Raw genomic sequence first — 19,998 nt, 5'->3', positions numbered from 1 at the left:
GCTTTCGCCCAACTCGAAGTCATCATCTTCGTACAACTCGCAATCATCTTTCTGCAGCTCGAGGTCATCATCACCAAACAAATCGCAATCTTCTTTCTTTAACTTGAGGTCGTCATCATCCAAGCCATCCAGGAGGTTAGGGTCCTCAAGGTCCGGATCCTCGACATCAGGCTCAGTGATGTCAAGCTGATGCAGCGGCACAGTAGCGAACATTCGCTTGATGTGTTCGTCGAGATACTCGGGTATGGCGTCTGCAAGCTTGGCACTTCGGTAGAGATTAATCTGCTTCAACACTCTGGAGTGGTTGTCAAGCTTGCGCTCGAGCTTTGGCAGGATGTGAGTAGCTAGGTAGTCCAGCGAGTCTGTGCAGCACAAAAAGACTTGGTTACAAATAAATGAAATTGAACATTCTCAATGGTAAAAATTGGTTTAGTGAGAATTATTGAAGTTTGGAGTGATATACTAAACAAATTCATCACTAAAATTAATGTTCAACAAGGTTCTGAAAACTGCAATGTTATGTGCATCTTTGAGTTAAGTGATTCTGTTACAAGAAGACAAGAGAGGTAACGTTCATTAATTTCAGAACTCAATAATAAAGTACAAGTCATACAGAAAAATAACCTTCATTGTTGCGAGATTATTATTATTATTCTGTGTACCAAATCCAGCAGAGAAAAATTACACCGAATTGTGTACGAAGAATGGCATTAATAATAACTAACAGCTAAAACTATGATTGAAAAGCCTTACATAGGCGGTTCTGCGATGTATAATATATAAATGTAACCAAATCTCACAATGCCTGTGTGAGATTTTGACTCACAATCTTGCAGGTTATTGCATCGTATGTTTTTTAAGGTAATTTTGAAGTGCATGTGGTATCACGTCATAATGTGTCAGAAATTTTCGGCAGTTTCAGTAACATCAATTATATTTCACGTCATGTTTTCATGATGCTCTAGCACTTTAGGCCATCGTCCGGGTAATCGTAAAATTGGGCATTGTAATTAAGACGTTCATGCTTCATCATGTTGTTTCATCATTCAATGTACTAGTGATGTGTACAAGTTTCATGCGAGTGTTGCATGAAATGTTATCTCTTACTCTGTCCTCTTTGTGGGAATACACCAAAAAATCCACCAACAGAGCTGTTATTTGTTACTCTGTCTTCTTTGTGGAGATCCTCCAAGGATTCCAAGCCAAACTTATTTTTGTGAGTGTATTGGTCCCACTTTTGCTGACCACTCCTAATTATGTTGCCTCATCATCGGTATATGTCTACTTTTCTCATTGTTAGGATGCATTGTTCAGAGAGTAGTTCGTTCTTTCGACAAGCATTATCCAAATGTTAATTTCTAAAGTTATACTGTGACCTAAACATCAATAGGATAGATCTTTACTGTCTCTGAACAGAGTTAAGAAAGATAAATTAGTTGGTTGTGTGCATTTATAGTTCAGATGTTGGATTTGTTCATACTATAATATGTTACAAAGTTCCTTTTCTTGCGCGATTACTTCCCAAGTTGGATACTTTATGTGCTTATTTTGTTTGAAGATGTTTGGGAAGACTAAGTCATTAGACACAATAATTGTTTATTAAGAGCAGTTGAAACATTGATTCGGCATGGTCTAGTTGGTGCTATTCTGTGTACAATGTAGATGGTAAAAAACATACTGGCCTTCAATGGCATGCAGCACTAAGTGATATAGCACATGGAGAGTGGGAATGAGCAAGCTAGCGGCCTTCAGCAATAAGTGAAATGGCATATGGAGACTGTATATAATCAAGATAGCAGCTTTCAGTAATAAGTAAAATAGAATTTGGAAAGTGGAAAAAAGCAAGATAGTGGCTATCAGCAGCATGAAGCAATAAGTGAAATGGCATATGGAGACTGGATACTATCAAGAAGCAGCTTTAAGCAAGAAGTGATATAACATTTGGAGAGTGGAAACAAGCAAGATACCGTCGAGGTTGCGCCGCTGCGGCAGAGGCACCCAGGCAGCAATAGCATCACGCGCCATGCGCCGCAGGTAGCTGTCACTGAAGCCTTCAAACTCCGGTAGGACCATCATTGACCTGAAGTCCATCACCGACAGAGTATTGGCAGGGGATCTGGTCATCCTGTAAATAAAAGAATTCATCAATTCATACCTACCAAGAGAACCTTGACAAGGAGAACCCAATTATAAGGGAGAATTATAAGTTAAATTTGGGATTTTTTTTTTAAAATGTGACCAACAGTGTTGTATCTCATCTATCAAGTAATTTTCAGAGCTTCAGGCTTGAACATGAATTTCTGCCTAAAAGCAATAATATATACATCCAGATAAATATAAATAAGCCAGATTCCACAAATAGAGTATGCATTATCACAATCAGTGCAATCATTTACTGATGAACAACAGTGTAGCCGGGTGGTTATTTCAGTATTTTTCATTGCAAGCCAAATCTGTTATTCATTTGTTCACTCAATGTATATGTTCTAATTCAATACCAAACATTTCTCTTTATTTTTTCAGGCACGGGGAAAAATTCCAATAATTATATTATTCATGCATGTGCTTGATCAGTGACATTTCACAGTTGCAATAGTGTCCATTTACCTTGGTTTACTTTAATCTCTTGAATTACTCTTGTGTGTTGATCTTATCAATTATATTCTAACTGAGCTGAAACTACCGCTTGCTGCTTGATTGTTATGTCAATGCTAAGGGTTTTTGGTTCTGATTAACTGCTGTGAGTGAGGTTCTTTTATTTGATTTCACTTTTATTGATAATATGTTTTATCTTTTACTGATCAAATACCTCACTCATGCTCCCAATGTCTGGTTACATTTCATTCAATTTGCAACTGCATCTGTAATCACTGCCCCGTGCTTTAACAATACATCCATATCCAGAAGAAAACTTTCATTCACCTAAATTGTTGCCAGAGACTAAAGAACCCGACACAAGCATTGCATAGCGCTGGCAACAACAGCTTAATATAAGTACTTCTTCCTGGTTCATGCAGTTGATTATGAACTGGATAGAATATTTTGTTCAAATCAATCCTTAGGAAGACACTGGAAGTGGAGTTGGTTGTGAATAATAAAGAAATGTCACAAAGAAAGCATCATCACAAAATGTAACCAGAGAAATATAAAAGAAAATATCAAATGAGATTATTAACTAAAAGTTGAATTAAAATAAAAATGTTAATAGATAAGTTTAATGATTGCAATACCTGTAGTCATTGACAATCTCAAATATTGGAATACAGATAATAAATTATTATCACTTATAAAATTTTTAAATTCAATTAATTAAATCAAATTAATAAAATAAAAATAAAATTATGTATTAACAAAGAGTAAAATTAACAAAAAACTCAACAGCCAATTGAACTTTGGAAAGCCTTGCTTTGTGTGATGGCAGTGACAGGACTAGCATCATAGAAAGAAACTTGTATTGAATAACTAAGATAAATGATTGCACACAATAAGATACATTTCTAGAATATGGTATCTAGAAATTAATAGAAAAAAGCAAATTGAAACAGCCTAAAAGATATCTAAATGTACCAAATTATTCTCTTACTCTTTAATGAGCATCAATTCATGATTAGATGTCCACTTTGGGAGATCCTCAGCGTCTGGATGCTTCAGCTTGTAGTGATGCCTATGCAAAGCTTGCTTTGCAAACTCGACATATGCATGGCAGCAGGATGTAGGCGTGCGTGTCTGCAAAAAACAAGGTCCTTGGCAGGAAAGCTTAACATTGATACAAAATATACAATGAAATATCTTAATAACAAATCACTCCCAAATCTATTTCAATGTTAGCAAGAACATCTTTATTATGAATTAGAAATAAAAGCGGCTAAGGCAAATACTATCCAGAAAAATAGCTTACTGTTGCTAAATCACATCCTCTGAAAAAACTTTGAGTGCAATTGAACACAAAAAAAAATATTATAAGCTTCCTCAACATTTGGCATCTTTGAACTCAATAATGTCAGTAACACAGATTCAACATTACAGAACTCCAGGAACTTAATTGAATAAAACAGCAGTCAAAATAGCAGCATCACCTGTCATCTCCTCTGTAAAACAGGCCACAGCCATGTATGTGTATATTAACAGAAAATACTAGAAATTGCCAAACAGGCTACAGCCATATTACAGAATACTAGAATACGTGTGAATTTTTACAGAAAATACTAGAAATAGCCATTTTCCAATGCAATGAATATATATCATTTTAAATAATAGGGTCACATATCCATGAAGAATTACTTTGTGGAATTTTCTTGTATATCAAGTGCAATACTTTAATACAAGATATTGGCTGAGAGTTCAATACATTTTACCACACACAATAGCTTGAAGTGCTCATTTTCAGTTCAATATGTGCAATCAAAAATAAATAAATGAGCATGAAAGCTCAATCAATTGCACAATTTAATTTTCGGCAGCACACAGTAACCAAAAAATATTAGTAACAATTTAAACTTTACAGGAATAAAAAGAGATATTTTCTCAACAGATTTTACAGGCAATAAGGAAATTATGAACCTATATTATTAGTACATATACTGGAACAAATAGGATCCAAGTCAAGATTGAGCCACTCTCCTGAGAAACATTTCTGGATAACCAAAAAGTCAACAGGAAATGAAAGAAGAAATAAATGTCTAATAATTTCCAGGTAAACACATCTGAGAAATGACATGGTATTCTGTCATGTACTTGCACTTAAAATCTTTTTCCCACCCATGGTTAATCAGGCGCCACATAGCTTATTGTGGCAACATTTTGCAGAGTGGAGGCTACGGGCTGCAGCCTGTCAGTAAATCTCAGTGCGTTGCCAGTTAAGGTTTATGGTAAAGCTGGTCGCTTTGCTGTATCATCTAAGGATTTTATCACTCCTGTAATTTATTATTGGTAAATGCAGCATTACTCCTGTTTGCAATTGTTTTGCTTGCAAATATGTTTTATGTGCAGGGACAATATACCATGATAATTTGTTTATGTTATCCAAAATACCCACAATTGACAGTAGTCAAGAGGGTTAGTGTAACATTTAAATTGCTTCATTTGGTCTGTGTCTATTTTTGTACATTATTCCCAACCTATTGCCATGCTTCCAGTGGATATTCTTCTTTCATATAACATATAGCTTACAAGTGCAATAAAATGAAGAAAACCTATGTTGTTTGCTGACTGCCTTGGCAATGCAGTCTAATATGCAAAACGCCTTGGACATTTTAAGGATGACTACATGCAAAATCTTGACATAAAAAAACAATCATTGGTTCTCCATGCTGATTGATAGGAATTATGTTGAAAACTAAGAAGATTAAATGCTTATGAATTCTAGGGAACTTTTGTACTTAAAAACAACTCACTCTGACAAAAAGGAATACTTTCATCCAGTTAATGCCACTGAAGGAACGGGAGTGGTTTTGAGCAGGCGCTTTGTTCCAGGTGTACACCACTCCTTTGATGAGACGCAACATCTCTTCTTCTGTCCATGGTCCATAGGCAACTGAAAACAAGTTATGGTCAGCTTAGCCACTGCCATGCTAATACTCCAAATAGCTTAGAATAATCTTAAGAAAATTTTTTCAAGACTATTTGCTCTGTCCGGAAAATGTAAATTAGTTGATGTATTTTTATTCAGATATCTATGCTATGCTGGAGAACAATTTTTTAATAAGCATGACTTTGGCAATTTGAACCTGACATCCCTGAATGTTAAAGATTGGTTTAATCACCTTGCAACCCCCAATCAAGGCTGTTCGGCAAACAAATTTAGACCTACCATGCAACTATTCCCTTGCAACTGAAAAATAAGTACCTACATGAAGCAACTATTGCCAATGTTAAATTGTCTTCAAGTTTAGAGGTAACAATTAACTTGAGAAAAAGATAAATTTGAATACTTGAATAAGCAAAAAATAATTCAGATTGAATCAGGTGATACTATTGAATTTTTAATATTTGAAAAAATGTTGGATGAAGGCCCTTGCTTATACTGAAATAGCCAAAATATTAATAAGATACACACATTGGAACTGGCTGTATTCACTGGCATTAAGAAAAATTATTTGACAACAAAGCTCTTTTTCGTAAAAACAATTGGCAGGAGGAATCAATTGGTGTAACAAGAACCCTCTAATTTAGACAAACACTTCTTCAATTAACATTATGTCAGGTGCTTGGAAGTTAAGAAGCTCAGATTCATGGGTTGTAATTTCAGAAAACAAGCTAAACAGAGCACTGCACTTATTTCAGGAGAATTTAAGAAGGTAATAGCAAGTAAAAGTCACAACAAAGCTGTTTAAAATGCATTGGTAGCAAAAATCTTTCATAAATAAAAGTGCAACACAAATGTATAATGTCAACAGTGAGTTCAAACAAACTCTCATCTGAAAAAGCAAGTACCGCTAATATGATTTATCACCAGACTACTTATGAAATAACATTTGGCTGCAAGTGAAATAGTTACCAACCATGAATTAGCCTAAGCCAACTCATTTGGTTACTCAATAAACAAAATATTGTGAAACTAATCAACTTTCACTGCTGAAAGATTGGATAAGTAATGATTACATGATTTTCATACACCAGATAATGTACATATAGTTAAGATTCCATTACCTAAGGGCTTACATATTGTAATTTTGTGCTGGGAATGTTAGCTTTGTATAAAGATACATATCAAAATTTTACATCATAAAGTAGCTCCTGATATGGATATCAGAAGCTTTATCATAATAACATTTTTTTGAAAGCCATGATATATGCAAATGAAATTAGCAGTGAAGACAAAAAATTAAATTCAATAATGAAACCTCAGTTTACATTTGCTTTTAGATCATAACCCTACTTAGACTTTATCTATGACAAACAGACAAAAAATTAAAGTAAATAGTTCATCCAACTATATTAGAACAAGAAGCAATGATAAGTCAGGTTACTAAATTAAACTACTGGTTTATAATTCAATAGACATAAGAAACAAGTATCTCACTTGGGCAGAGCTTGAAGCGATAGTGATGCCTAAGGCTATTGGTAATCAGTCTACCACTTGAATTCAGGATGAACTCCATTGAAACAGCATCTACGCCATAGCGCTTGAGAAACAGGTCAATAAGGCACAGCTCTTTTTTTGTCTTGACGTCTTGATCAGCCAAGTGGGTGCGTTTGCTCCATGCAAAATTGCTGTATTTACTTGATACTAATGAACGCAGGTGAATTTTTACCTGTGGGAAACAAAACTAATAATATGAAGCTATTTGTAAAATTATATAACTAAAACATTTTCATAATATTCCTTAAGCAAAAAAAAAAAATAGCAATTTTAGCAATTCAAATCAATTTCCAGGGTTGGCAAGTGTGGATGTTTGAGAAAAAACTCAATTCCAAACCGTGAATTTTCAGTGTTTTTTTTTATATTTTTTCATTAAAAAAATGTTTAAATTATTATTTCTGATGATTAAATCTTGAATTGTTAGGCAGCATAAACATGCATGCCCAATTTCAGTTTACTAGGATGTTTAGAAGTGCTCTAAATTAAGGTCTGAATTTTTGATGACAGACACACACGGAACGAAGTCAAGAAAAACGTGGTAAAAAAGTGGTAATAATAAGATACACACATTGGAACTGTCTATATTCACTGGCATTAAGAAAAAACTAATTCGACAACAAAGTTCCTTTTCATAAAAACAATTGGCAGTGGGAATCAATTGGTGTAACAAGAAGCCTCTAATTTAGACAAACACTTTTTCAGTTAACATTATGTCAGGTGCTTGGAAGTTAAGAAGCCCAGATTCTTGGGTTGCAATTTCAAAAGACAAGCTAAACAGAGCACTGCACTTATTTCAGGAGGAGTTAAGAAGGTAATAGCAAGTAAGTCACAACAAAGCTGTTTAACATGCACGGTAGCAAAAATCTTTCATAAATAAAAGTGCAACACAAATGTATAATGTCAGCACTAAGTTCAAAACAAACTCTCTCCTGAAAAAGCAAATAATATGATTTGTCACCTGATCACTTGTGAAATCACTTCACCACTTGCAGCCATGTTGTTACCGGAGGTTAAATTAGGCTACTGTGTAGCCCAACCTTCATGTCTCTCTTTACTAATAATCATATTTCTTCAGTTCTTAATCCAACTCAAATTAAATTAAATTCAATATTTTTTATCTTTTTCAGTGTAGATGACCAAATTATCATTTGCAAACTTTAATTATCACTCTTAAGTATTTGGATTCCTACTCAGTATCTCACTCAGCCTGGGCACTCAGTTGCACTGGTGAGTGGTATAGAAATTTATATCATTTATTCATTGATAAATTAGATTAAGTTGTCCTTGTTATTTTGCTAATTTCATTGATATTAATTTCTTGTGTTTCCTTGCATTTTACTTTGGTTGTATTCATCTCTGACTGATATGGTTTAGTTTGAAGAAGTTAATTTATTATATTGGATTATGATTATAATTAATTCCAGCTAGTTATGTTCACAATTCATCTTGCAGCATCCCCTTATTTATCTGTCCACTTGNGTCTAACATACCTGCACCAAACTTCGGTTTAATCCTTTTCTTATGTAGTTTAGAAACTTTTTTTGTTGGGGTACTGAGGTGAAGAAGACCTGATTTATTGAAAATGAGTCAGGACTGCCTTCCAAAATGCAGGTGCGGTAGTTTATCAGGGGACGCAAGTCATAAAATTTGTACTCCTGCACAAAAATTATAACATTGCCAATTAAATTTAGAGAGGATTGGAGTTATTTGCAGCAATTGAAAGATTATCTGCCATTAAAACTTCAATGCATATACTTGAGTTATATACATATATACAATTATTCAACAAACAATACACATTGGTAATTCCTGAATAATACTGTATACCTATGATTCTTTTTAATACATTGAATGGTAAAATTCAAATCATACAATTTTTGTTAATGCTATCATTATGAGCATTAATTCCAAAATAATAATAATAAATAAGAGAGGTTTGTAAATAATAATAAAAAAGAAGATATGTTTGCTGTGAAGAAGTACAAGCCAGGTTGGCAAGATGCAAATAATATGAAGTGGATGAGAAATATGGATTTATAATGTGCATTGTGGAAGACAACCAAATGTCCTAGCAAATTTTGGATTGGAAGTGTATTAGTCAACAGGCAGAACTGTTAGGCACTGTTAAAAATATTTGGAGTATTATAATAACAATTGAATAAATAAAGCAAATGAAATGTAGGTGGTAGTGATCTATTGTTTTGAAAAGATCATGTAATGCCATCAATGACTTGTTTGTCATGGACAGTATCACTAGACATGTTGTATCAAATATGAAAAAATATAACTTAGTACTCACTGCAGTGAGTGACAGAGAGCGCATTTTCTCATTGACGAAAACTTGAGGTCACAGACGGATGGACAGACAGACAGACGAACATGGCAAGCACAATAGTGCATTTTTTCCATAAATGAGAAAATGTGCTAAAAAAGGAGCCACTTGAATGAGTCTTCTGGTGGACTAAAGGAAACTAACTTTTTGATAAAATGCAGTGGTTAATATTTTGTACCTATAATTTGCAGCAAAAATCTTGTAGAACAATGAAAAATGATCAACCATAATTAAAAATGAAAGACTCAACATTTAGTTTTCCAACTTCATTCAGCCAAACTAAAAATTAAAATTATCACCTATTAACTGACCTTTTGAAACTGATTCCAATTTTCATTTATAATTTCTCCCTCCTTTTCACTAAATTTTCCTTTATTATATTTGCCATGTGGGTTACTCTGATGCAGGGTTTCAACCACAGCATCTTCATCAGCATCACTTTCCTTATTCATGAACAATTTTCCAAGAAACTGTAATAAAAACAATGGTCAACAAAATAAATCACATGAAAAACATAAATCTAAAATTGATAACAGAATTTTCAGCCTGGCTAACTTCTGTAGACATATTGTAATATGGGAGGAGCTACAAGTTTTCAACACGAGACAAGTTTTCAACACGAGACAAGTTTTCAACACGAGACAAGTTTTCTCTCCAATATTTGAGCATAATGACCTGACAACTTATCAGCAATTACTTATCCAGAATAGGTTATTTATTCATTACTATTTAAACTATATGTACATTTCTTTTAATTTAACCAGTAATATATCAAGTTCCATAAACCAAACAGTCTATCTACACAGCTACAAGGTATATCTATTTGGGTGAAAATTTTTTCTAAAATTATATTTGTTAAAGATTCCATTACATCTTTCCCATCCAAGTTACTCAATAAACTTCAAAGCAGCAATCAGGCATGTCATAATATTAATAGAAGTTATTCATAATTTAATAATGCTACAAGATAATCAATTCTTGTTATAATTTTATTAATTTCATCGGACAATGTTTTTTTTACATATTTTTTGCACTTGCTGAGAATGGAATGGAAATGAAATTTATAAAGATAAAAAGTAACTACAAATTAATTTGGTAACTGGATGAATTGGGTAAACAATGGCAACTATAGAATAAAAAAAAGTATATCCACACAATTTGAATTCCTGCAAAAAAAAATATATATATATACATATATGTGGAAATAGTCATGGCAAGGATGCTCTCCAAAAAAGGGTGATACATGTTCAATCAGAAGTCAATATACCCTAAGTACCATTTTGAGGAGTGAGTGAACATAAAAAAACCTCAAGAATCACTAATAGATCAGTCTTACTTGCAATTAAAAGGTCAAGAAAAATACCCACCTCAACCTCGTTGTATGTTGGCAGGTAAGGCATTGCATAGTCAACCTTATTCATCTTCTTCTCTTTCATGGACTTTTCATCAAGAGTGCCAAGTTCAAAATCCATGAAATGCTTGGCAATTTTATTTATTTTCTCATTCAATTCATTTCCTAAATCTTCAGGAGTGAATTCTTTATTGTTATATAAGCTTTCTTGAAAATTTGTCCAGGATTTAGCTCTTTCCCATTCAGCTTCTGTAGATTTGAATTTTGGTTTGTAGAAATAGTCTTCAAGACTGCAAAACTCTGAAGATATTCTAGCCTTTGCAGATTTGATAACTTTAAATGGGCCAAGCATGCCAACAACAAAATTGCCACTGCCACGGCCACTAATGTCAATACCTGAATAATTTCCTTTTATGATATTTGGTTTCACATTTTCATTAATTTCATGTAAATTACCCGCTGAGTTACATTTGAGGATGGCTGGAGCAGTTTTCACAGAAATATTTTCTTGTCTTTTCTGCCTAATTTTTTTAATTACTGGCTTCATAGTGGGCTTGGATGAAACATCCACAATAACTGACCAAGGTCCAAGCTGAGTCAGTTGCAAAATAGAAGCAATATCTGCTTCATTAACCCCCAAGAGCTGAACAGCAATCAATTCTTTTCGGCGCTTGACTCTTATATCTTGTACCTGTATGGTTGAAAATGGTAGAGCTTCTAATACTGAGCTCAGCTGCTCTAGTGAGGTTAACATACTCTTAGAACTATCATCTGCTGGACGGATGAGGATTACTTGGGAACCTTGTTGCTCAGTTGTGCTGGTGAGCAACCCAATAACAGTGGTACTCTTCTGACTTGATGGCTCAGTAAGTGCTGGGATTATTTTGGGCCGCTTCTTGGTCTTTCCCAACATTTCTCCATTTGCTATAGGCATGTGCTTGCGTTTCCAATGGACCACTTTGCATTCAGGCAAGTCATCATCCTGAGATGGAGAAAGAGTTGAATCGTTTCCACTGGCGAACTCACTTTCACGGTTGTGTCTAAGTTGTGAATCTGTCATTTTCAGTAAAATCTTTAACCTCAGATCAATTGATTAATTTAGGATCATTTAGAACTTGGACAATTCACTGAAACATGGAGGTTTGTGGGCACATCTTCTTGCAACAATGGTCGTCTTCCTGAAGAACCTGAAATGAGGTGTGAATGATCAATGACATGATGTGCTGGAACCAATTTGTAAATGCAGCAAGTACCAGTAGTCACAAAGTATTTTGGATTATCCTATAGTGCACACTAGTTTAAGGGGAGCATCTTGGTAAAAAATGTTCATATTTACAGACCAACCTTTTTGAAATCACTAATACAAAAACTTTTTGATTATATGAATTTTTTGATAAAATGAAAAGAAACATGAAATGCATAGAAAATGAGGAAATACAGCAATCCCTTGATTAACGCGGTTAATAAATCCCCGAGTTTTACCGTGTTAAGCAAAACTGCGCTAATCAAACTTAAGAATATATGGGAATAATTATAATGAATCCTCAAAAATAGCAAAGGAAAGGAAAATTATGTAGTTTGATAAAAGTGAGCAGTAGATATGCTGTCTCTTATACACATCTAGATGTGTATAAGAGACAGTACCAAAACTTGTCAATCAAATTATAAATAAAATGTCGTTGTTGCTTCAAAATGTCAATATGTCAGTAGAAGCTCAATTAAACTTTCAGCGTTAACAGACCATGTCCGAATGCCGAGCTTTAGTTATTAAGCCTCCACATATTCCAGTCCGACTGAATCCCCAACAACTCTAATTACTAGCGGAAATAATCGGAGTTTAGCGAGCCCGTCAAATGAGCGACATTACCGGCATATTCCACAGAAAACTCGCTAACAACTGCAGCTGCAGGCCAGGGTCTCCACTCGTGGCAGGTAATTGAGCGTCCGCAAAATTGCGGCATCAGAGCCAATGTTTTATAGTCATTTGGGCGGAGAAGACGCTCGGGGCTGCTATACCCTGCAGCTCTGACGAACTTTGATGTGCGTCGTCACTTGTAAACTTAATTATTTTATCCATCATATACGTAAAGTTCGGGTAGTATTCTTATTTTCTTATTTGTCATTATTGTATTATGCCTGTCTCTTATACACATCTAGTCGCGCTAATCAAAACTGGCACCACGTAGATTAAGGGTAGGTCGCAAATTTTTTTTCCGCGTTAATCAAAACCGCGGTATTCAAAACCGTGCTAATCAAGGGTTTGCTGTACTTCATTACAAATCCCTCCAAAGCACACTAGCACCCCCTTTCACAAGACACAGCCACATACTAAATAAACAAAAGACAGCATTGGCAAGCAGTACCAACAGTTCAGCAATCAATAAATTTGACTTTCTTCATAATAAAAGGTTGTATTGAAGTTAGGTTTCAAGTCATCAAATGACTAAAAAATATTAAAAGTTCACGTTTCTGAATGGATTTCAATGCTGTTAACATTGAGAAACTGCAAAGTATCTCTCTTCAAAAGTATCTCTTGTTGAATGAATTATAATTTGGCTTTATAAGGCACTCAAAATTGCTTTCAGAAGCAATTGGTCCATTTGTTCTGGTCAAGTGTATGGTTTACAAAAGTTACTCGACATTGAATGCTAATGTGAAGTTCTAGATATATGCAAATGCCACTAATTTACCATAAAAATGTATCCCCATATTTCTAGCTTTGTTACGAGTAAAGTTAATCACCTGAAATGAGAATTTTCAAGTAAAATGTGAAAACTTGCATCACATGACTTTCCTCACTACTAGTTTGTAACTAAGTCAATCTGTGAAAAGTTTTTTATGAGTTACAGCCATAAAAGAAAATAAATTTAGAATGAAATTACAGCGCAACAATTTTATTAATTGACATTCAACAATAACATTCAACTATGCATTTAATTTTATGAAATTCAATAAAAATTGTAGCATATTATAAGTCTAGAATGGCCCACAAAAGTAACTAAAAATACTTGCTTCATGATGTATTGCATGCAAATCATATATGGCATGCTTCATTATATCATAAAATTTTCCAAATTCTCAAGCGATTCCAATTCACTCCTGTTATTGCATGGTTTGCTTTGTGAGATGGAATTTTCCAAGTGTTTATACTTCTGAATTAAAACTATGTCTAAGCATGTATATACATCATGGAGGAATGCTAGGATTGGAGGTACCTTTAGGTCTTCATAAATCAGCCATAAGTCTTTTTAGTTACAGCTGCTGTTTTTTCACTGTTCTCCAAACTGTTATTTTACACAATGTGTCATCATTTCCAATTAACTTGTACTGTTCTCCAAATAAATAATAACTTTTACTCCTTTATTGATGAAATTCCATTATGCAATTGTATACAATCATCTCCAAATCTTGCCCAGAAAACACATGGATGATATGCTCATGCATGCCATGTTGCATTCCCTAAAATAACTATTTTACAAATAACAGTTCCTTGTAACATATAGTGTGAACACCATCACTATTTTTCTTGCATAAACATAGAGTTTAACACCCATATAGAAAAAATTCACTTGCTTAACAAATGAATGATCTCCATGACATGTGGTTTTCATCTCAGCATGACATGTAGTATTCAAGTAAACAACCTAAGCCAGGTGGGTCATTTGCTGGCCACTGCAAACCACACATACCGAGAGAAAACTCTAATTGGATGCTTAAATAGACTGTTTTTAACTCAATTTCAGTTCAACAAACATTAGAGTTTACAAGAAATAATTTCCTTTCTGTTGACCAATAATGATTTTGTAGTTCAGTTTGCCAGGGGTGGAAGTCAAAACAAATAGGTTTCTGTACTGCTACACTTGGAATTTTTCAAGTTGCTTTCAAGACTTTGGGTGTGAGAAAGAATAGTGGCAAACCAGAGATTTTTAGATTCGGTCAATTTTTAATTTCCTCATTTAGTTAAAATTTGAATTTTTAAACAACATCTTATGCATGATAATGCTGGTATCCATGATACTTTGCTGGTCTATATAGGACTATATTTGCCTATACGACTCAAAATTAAAATTGACACAGAGTCTAAAACACTCACTGCATTGCCACTATGTGAAGAAGTCACACCTCCCAGCCTGAGTACAACTGAATTTTTGTCGGAACTTTGTTTAATCTCGCCATTTTGCTTTAATTTGGATTTCTTTTGCATTCACACAAAGAAGTGTTTGTTGTGTGGAATAAAAGAATTAGGCACAGATTATTTTCATGGGGTGTTTCACCTAGCTGCATCTCAGCAGGTATTGCCTCAGGTGACAAATCTCACAGCAGGTCTCTATTTTTGATGGCTATAACCCCTCCTAGAGCTGTGATGAAGTTCCAAGAGCGTGAAGGGTTCTTTAGATTTGAGCAAAACTCCCTACTCTGGTTGATGAGGAGCAAATGGTGCAAAATGAAATGCAAAAAAAAAATTAAAAATTAAGAAAACGCTCCCTACAATGCATAACAATGTGTAGTTTTTAGTACTAGAGGTTTTTTGTAATTGATTCTAAGACTTTGGGTATGAAGAAATCACACCTCCCAGTCTGAGCCCAACCCAATTTCTATCTGAGCCTTTTCTTCTTGCCACTTGTCGTTTCACAGTTTAATTTCTAGCTCACTCTCACTGGCCAGTGCTTATTGTGTTAAAGAAGAGATAAAAGAAATTAGTTACTGGGCATCTTCATAGGGTGTTTACCGTGCTGCAGCTCAGCAGGTATTACTGCTGTGCAACAAATTATTATTATCAAGTATTACTGCTGTGCGACAAATCATTACCCAGCCAACGAATTACTGCTGTGCATATTTTGATCATTTTCTGAGGGCTATCTCCCCCACCTAGAGCTGATACAAGGCTCCAAGGAAGTGAAAGATTTTCCAAGTTGGAATGAAACTCTCTCCTCTAGTTTGTGTAGAGTGAACACTGCAAGATGGAGTGAATAATAGTGTCCTCAGTATTACACATAGGACACATACTGGAATAAGAAAAATTGAAACACGCCAAGTGAGCCCTCATGCCGGCATGGCCAGTTGCAGACAAGCCAGAGAACATTCCATATAGCGTGGTAAAGATCCATAAGCCACATAATCCACTGTTGCTCCCAGGCCCAGCCTGAAGGCTCCTTTACCTGTGGCCTGGACTTCTTGTGACCACCAGGATGCCCCTGGTGGTCACAAGAAACACACTTTGCATTTCAACAAAGCACAAAGTGGATCATGCAGAGCGATCATTTTGTTGGGGTCAGCCCCTCTAAAGGTCGACGGTCCAGCCGGTACAGCACCAGCACAGGGAACAGAATAGAAACAAACTCAGGCAATCAAACAGACAAAGAACCAGGCAAAAATATATTAAATAGAATCAGCGGTACATGAAGGTGAAATATGAAGGTTTGCAGGTTAGTGAAGATGGGACAGCCCAGGGCTATGGGTTATGGGGTAAACCTAGCATGAGAAAATAAATAACCAGCAGCTTAAACCGGTTTGAACAGTAAAGAATAAACAAGAATACACAGTAAATAATCTAAACTGGGCCAGAATAATGATCAGTATCCTAAATCTAATCAAGAATAATGAAACTAAGGAATCGAGAGCTCAAAACAGGCCCTGGGTCAGGCCTGGTCCATCAAGTGGCATCTGAACCAAAGAAACAAGACAGCGGTGATCTTACCAGTGAGTAGCAGTGGGGTAGACTCAACTGGCATGTTAAGGCAGCTCTGACAGGAGTTGCTAGACAGGACTTAAAGGGGCATCCACACTGGCCTCTAGTGTCAGCTCGTGTAGCCAAAGAGCAGCCCAAGACTTGACTACAATGTGGCTACTGAGCCCGAAGCTTGCCTGTCACTCATCTCAAACTGGTCCCAGACTTGCCCGGAAGCCAGAATGCGCCCCAAATTGGCCGCTCTGCAAAAGTGCAGGAACAAGAACACATAAAACCCATCCAACAATAATACTTGAAACACATAAGTACACTTGGAACACATAAAAACCCATTGATCTATCTAATACAACACTCCAAAACAACTTTTAAGGGATGATTGATGAAATTTACAACATTTACTGATAACATTCAATAATTAAAATTTAGGACTGAGATGAGTGGCAAGAGTATTCCCTTTACTCACCTATTTAAGAGCCATGATATTCATAGCAGGTCAGTGATGGATCAGCATGGCAGTAAATGACCAGAAAGCAGGTTTGTTTATAGCAGGTTAATTAGCATGAAATAGCAGCAGATCAGTATTGCACTGCTTCACTCAACTAGTGACTGTCAATGAATGTGATTTTACACTAATCTGAATTTATCTGGCTTTCACTCAAGTAATCACACACTGGGACAATAGAAAGAGAGGATTAATACAAGACACTTATAACAATTACTAAATAGTTTATATACCAGCATGTGGCCCCAAACATTCCTCCCCACCAAGTGTCTTTCACATACAGAAAGCACTTAAGAAAAAATCGGGACCCTGCCATGCATCCCGCAAGTACTTTACAATTCCTAGCAAGCAAATGGCCCAGTTTTTTCCTATAACAATCCTAAAACGATAAGATGGATGTATTCAAATTTTACTTTTATTTCGGGTTGCATTAAAATTGACAAGCAAGTACAACAACAACAATACATCAACAAACAAAACAATGACAACAACAATCACGGTTACGACTCACGGCCACGAAAGCCTGCTACACTTTGACCCTGTGAAGCATTGGACTGATTACCTGAGGCACCAGTACGCTGGCCAGTTCTCTGAACCAGGGTTGGTGATTTTTTCTTGTTTAAAAAAAATAAAAAAAATATGCGCTTAAAAATTACTTTTTATAGACAACACTTCTAAAGAATACAGTGTCTGCGATGTTTCACATGTACAATGAATTTCTAATTTTATTTCCATAAGTATATTAAAAAATTTAAATTTTTAATTGTTTTACTATATAAAAAATTAAATTTTCAAAATTATCTATTCTGTCAATTGATTCATGCATTGTCTCCAACCTTACACAAGTGTGCGAAATTTCAGATTGATTGGGGAGGTAGAAGTGTGTTAAAAATCGATTATAAGATTTGTAGCAGACAGACAAACAAGAAGTGAAGTTAAAGAGAAGTGTTGTAAAAATATATAAAATAAATATGCATTTAAAAATTACTTTTTAAAGACAACACTTCCAAAGAATCTAGTATCTCCAATCTTACAGATGTACCCAATCTTACAGAACGAATTTCTCATCTAATTTTCGAAAATTAAAAAAATTACCTTTTCAATTTTTTATATATATACCTATATATATTTTTTATATATAATTTTTTTTTTCAAAATTATTTATTCTGTTAATTGATTCGTGCATTGCCTCTGATTTCACACCAGTGTGCAAAATTTCAGATCAATTAGACAGGTAAAAGTGTGTCAAATATCAGTTATAAGATTTGTAGCTGACGAAATTATTTTTTCAATTTTTTTAACATTGAAAAAATTTTTTTTTTTTCAATTTCTAAAATCATTTATTTTGACATTTGATTCATGCATTGTCTCCAACTTTACACAAGTTGGCAAAATTTCAGATCGATAGGATAAGTAGAAGTGTATTAAATTTTGATTACAAGATTTGTAGCAGACAGACAGACAGACAAGAAGTGAAGTTAAAGAGAAGTGTTGTAAAAATGAACGATTTTTTTATTTTTTCATTTTTTTGTCTTTTTGAAAGGTTATTTTTTATGTTGCAATTAGCCTACTAATAATAACAGTATGTGGATCATAATGGATGGCTAAAAAGGGCTGTTATTGCCTTCAATGATGACCAACAGGCCAAGGTGGTGTTGACCACTTTGGGATTTTTGGGTAAACAATTATTGATAAGTCTATTCATTAGCTTTGTTAAGTTTGTATGAAGCAAGGTAACAAGCTAAATATTGACCATTTAACTGGCTTCAATATACAAAAACACTTCAGGAATGCAGATCTTCGAAACATTGAAGAGTCACACAGCAGATACTGAGATAGGTAGCTGATAGCACAGTGCACAGCACTATCAATAGATCTACTAGTTTTATATCCTATAAATCTACCAGGCTCTATACTTTAAACACACCAACTAGTAGTGACTGAGTGACTGACTGCACTGTTCCCATTTATTTCAGACCACTACTAAACATAAACAGAACGATAAACAAACAAACCTCAAACAACTTTAAACGAGACTTAAGAGAAAAGCTAACACTGTTTGAAATGAACATGTGCATAATTCAAACATTCTATTTCCATTCACTGCATTTAATTATTTTATACATAGTTTTATAATTGTAATTTTGTTTCTAGTTTTAAATTCACATATTTAAAGATTGAAATTAAATATTTTAATTAGAATACTACTCGTGTTAGGGTGAAAAATCTTTCTAATTGCCAAAATCTAAAAGGTCAATACAATCTCAACCTCTCAATATACTAGGTGGGGCAGAACTGATTGAGCAGTTTTGAGGCAAAATAAAAGAGTAATGGAGGTACATAAAGAACAAAGTTTATTTTCCTAGAGGTTGGCATGGCATACCATTTAGAATACTTATGTTTTGAAAACAATATCTGGAAGATGGGGCTGTTAGCTGCAACACTGTTGGAGTCATTCTCAGTGGAGGGAGTAACCGTGACAGTGAATTTTGATCGCTATGCTGCAATGTTGCAAAATTTCTTGCAGCCCAGGATGGAAAACATTGTTGAAAATGAAGCAATGGGAGACGTGTGGTTCCAGCAGGATGGGGCTACAGCTCACACAGCCTGAATGTCACTCCATGTTTCGAAACGCATGTTTCCTGGAGGTCTGGTATCTGAGGGGTGATTTACAGTGGCCTGCAAGGTCACCTGATTTGAGCATTTGCAATTTCTTTCTTTTGGGACATCTAAAAGAAAGTGTGTTCAAAAGTTGCCCTCACACCCTACCACAGCTAAGGGGCCAGATTATTGCAGCAGAGGTTATGGCCATACCTCGCCATATGTGTGAACGTGCTGTGGGAAACTTCTGAGAATGACTCCACCAGTGTGATGCAGCTAACAGACACCATCTTCCTGATATTGTTTTCAAAACATAAGTATTTCAAATGGTATGTTACCTCCATTACTCTTTTATTTTGCCTCAAAACTGCTCAATTGGTTCTGCCCCACCCTGTATAAGCTAGCTAACACATTTAAATTGTATATTGTAATCAATATATAA

The 19,998-nt window shown here is 34.9% G+C and overlaps 1 protein-coding gene across 1 annotated transcript; it reads right to left on the bottom strand.

Moving 5' to 3' along the window:
* Positions 1-2: 2 nt before the first annotated feature.
* Positions 3-17,226, bottom strand: LOC108674721 (the record flags this gene model as incomplete). The annotated part of the gene is made up of 9 exons (XM_047879678.1): positions 16,917-17,226; positions 10,781-11,951; positions 9,725-9,883; positions 8,572-8,736; positions 7,022-7,268; positions 5,394-5,533; positions 3,584-3,726; positions 1,968-2,125; positions 3-362 (listed from the first exon to the last, which is right to left on the bottom strand). Coding segments are annotated over exons 2-9 (2,416 nt in total), but the record flags the coding sequence as incomplete, so codon positions are not given.
* Positions 17,227-19,998: the final 2,772 nt, after the last annotated feature.

Source organism: Hyalella azteca, unplaced genomic scaffold (genome assembly GCF_000764305.2).
Source record: "Hyalella azteca isolate HAZT.00-mixed unplaced genomic scaffold, Hazt_2.0.2 contig3606, whole genome shotgun sequence".
In the NCBI taxonomy this organism is placed as follows: Eukaryota; Metazoa; Arthropoda; class Malacostraca; order Amphipoda; family Hyalellidae; genus Hyalella; species Hyalella azteca.
The sequence above is the reverse complement of the archived record's forward strand: the minus strand, read 5'-3'. Positions and strand labels throughout refer to the sequence as shown.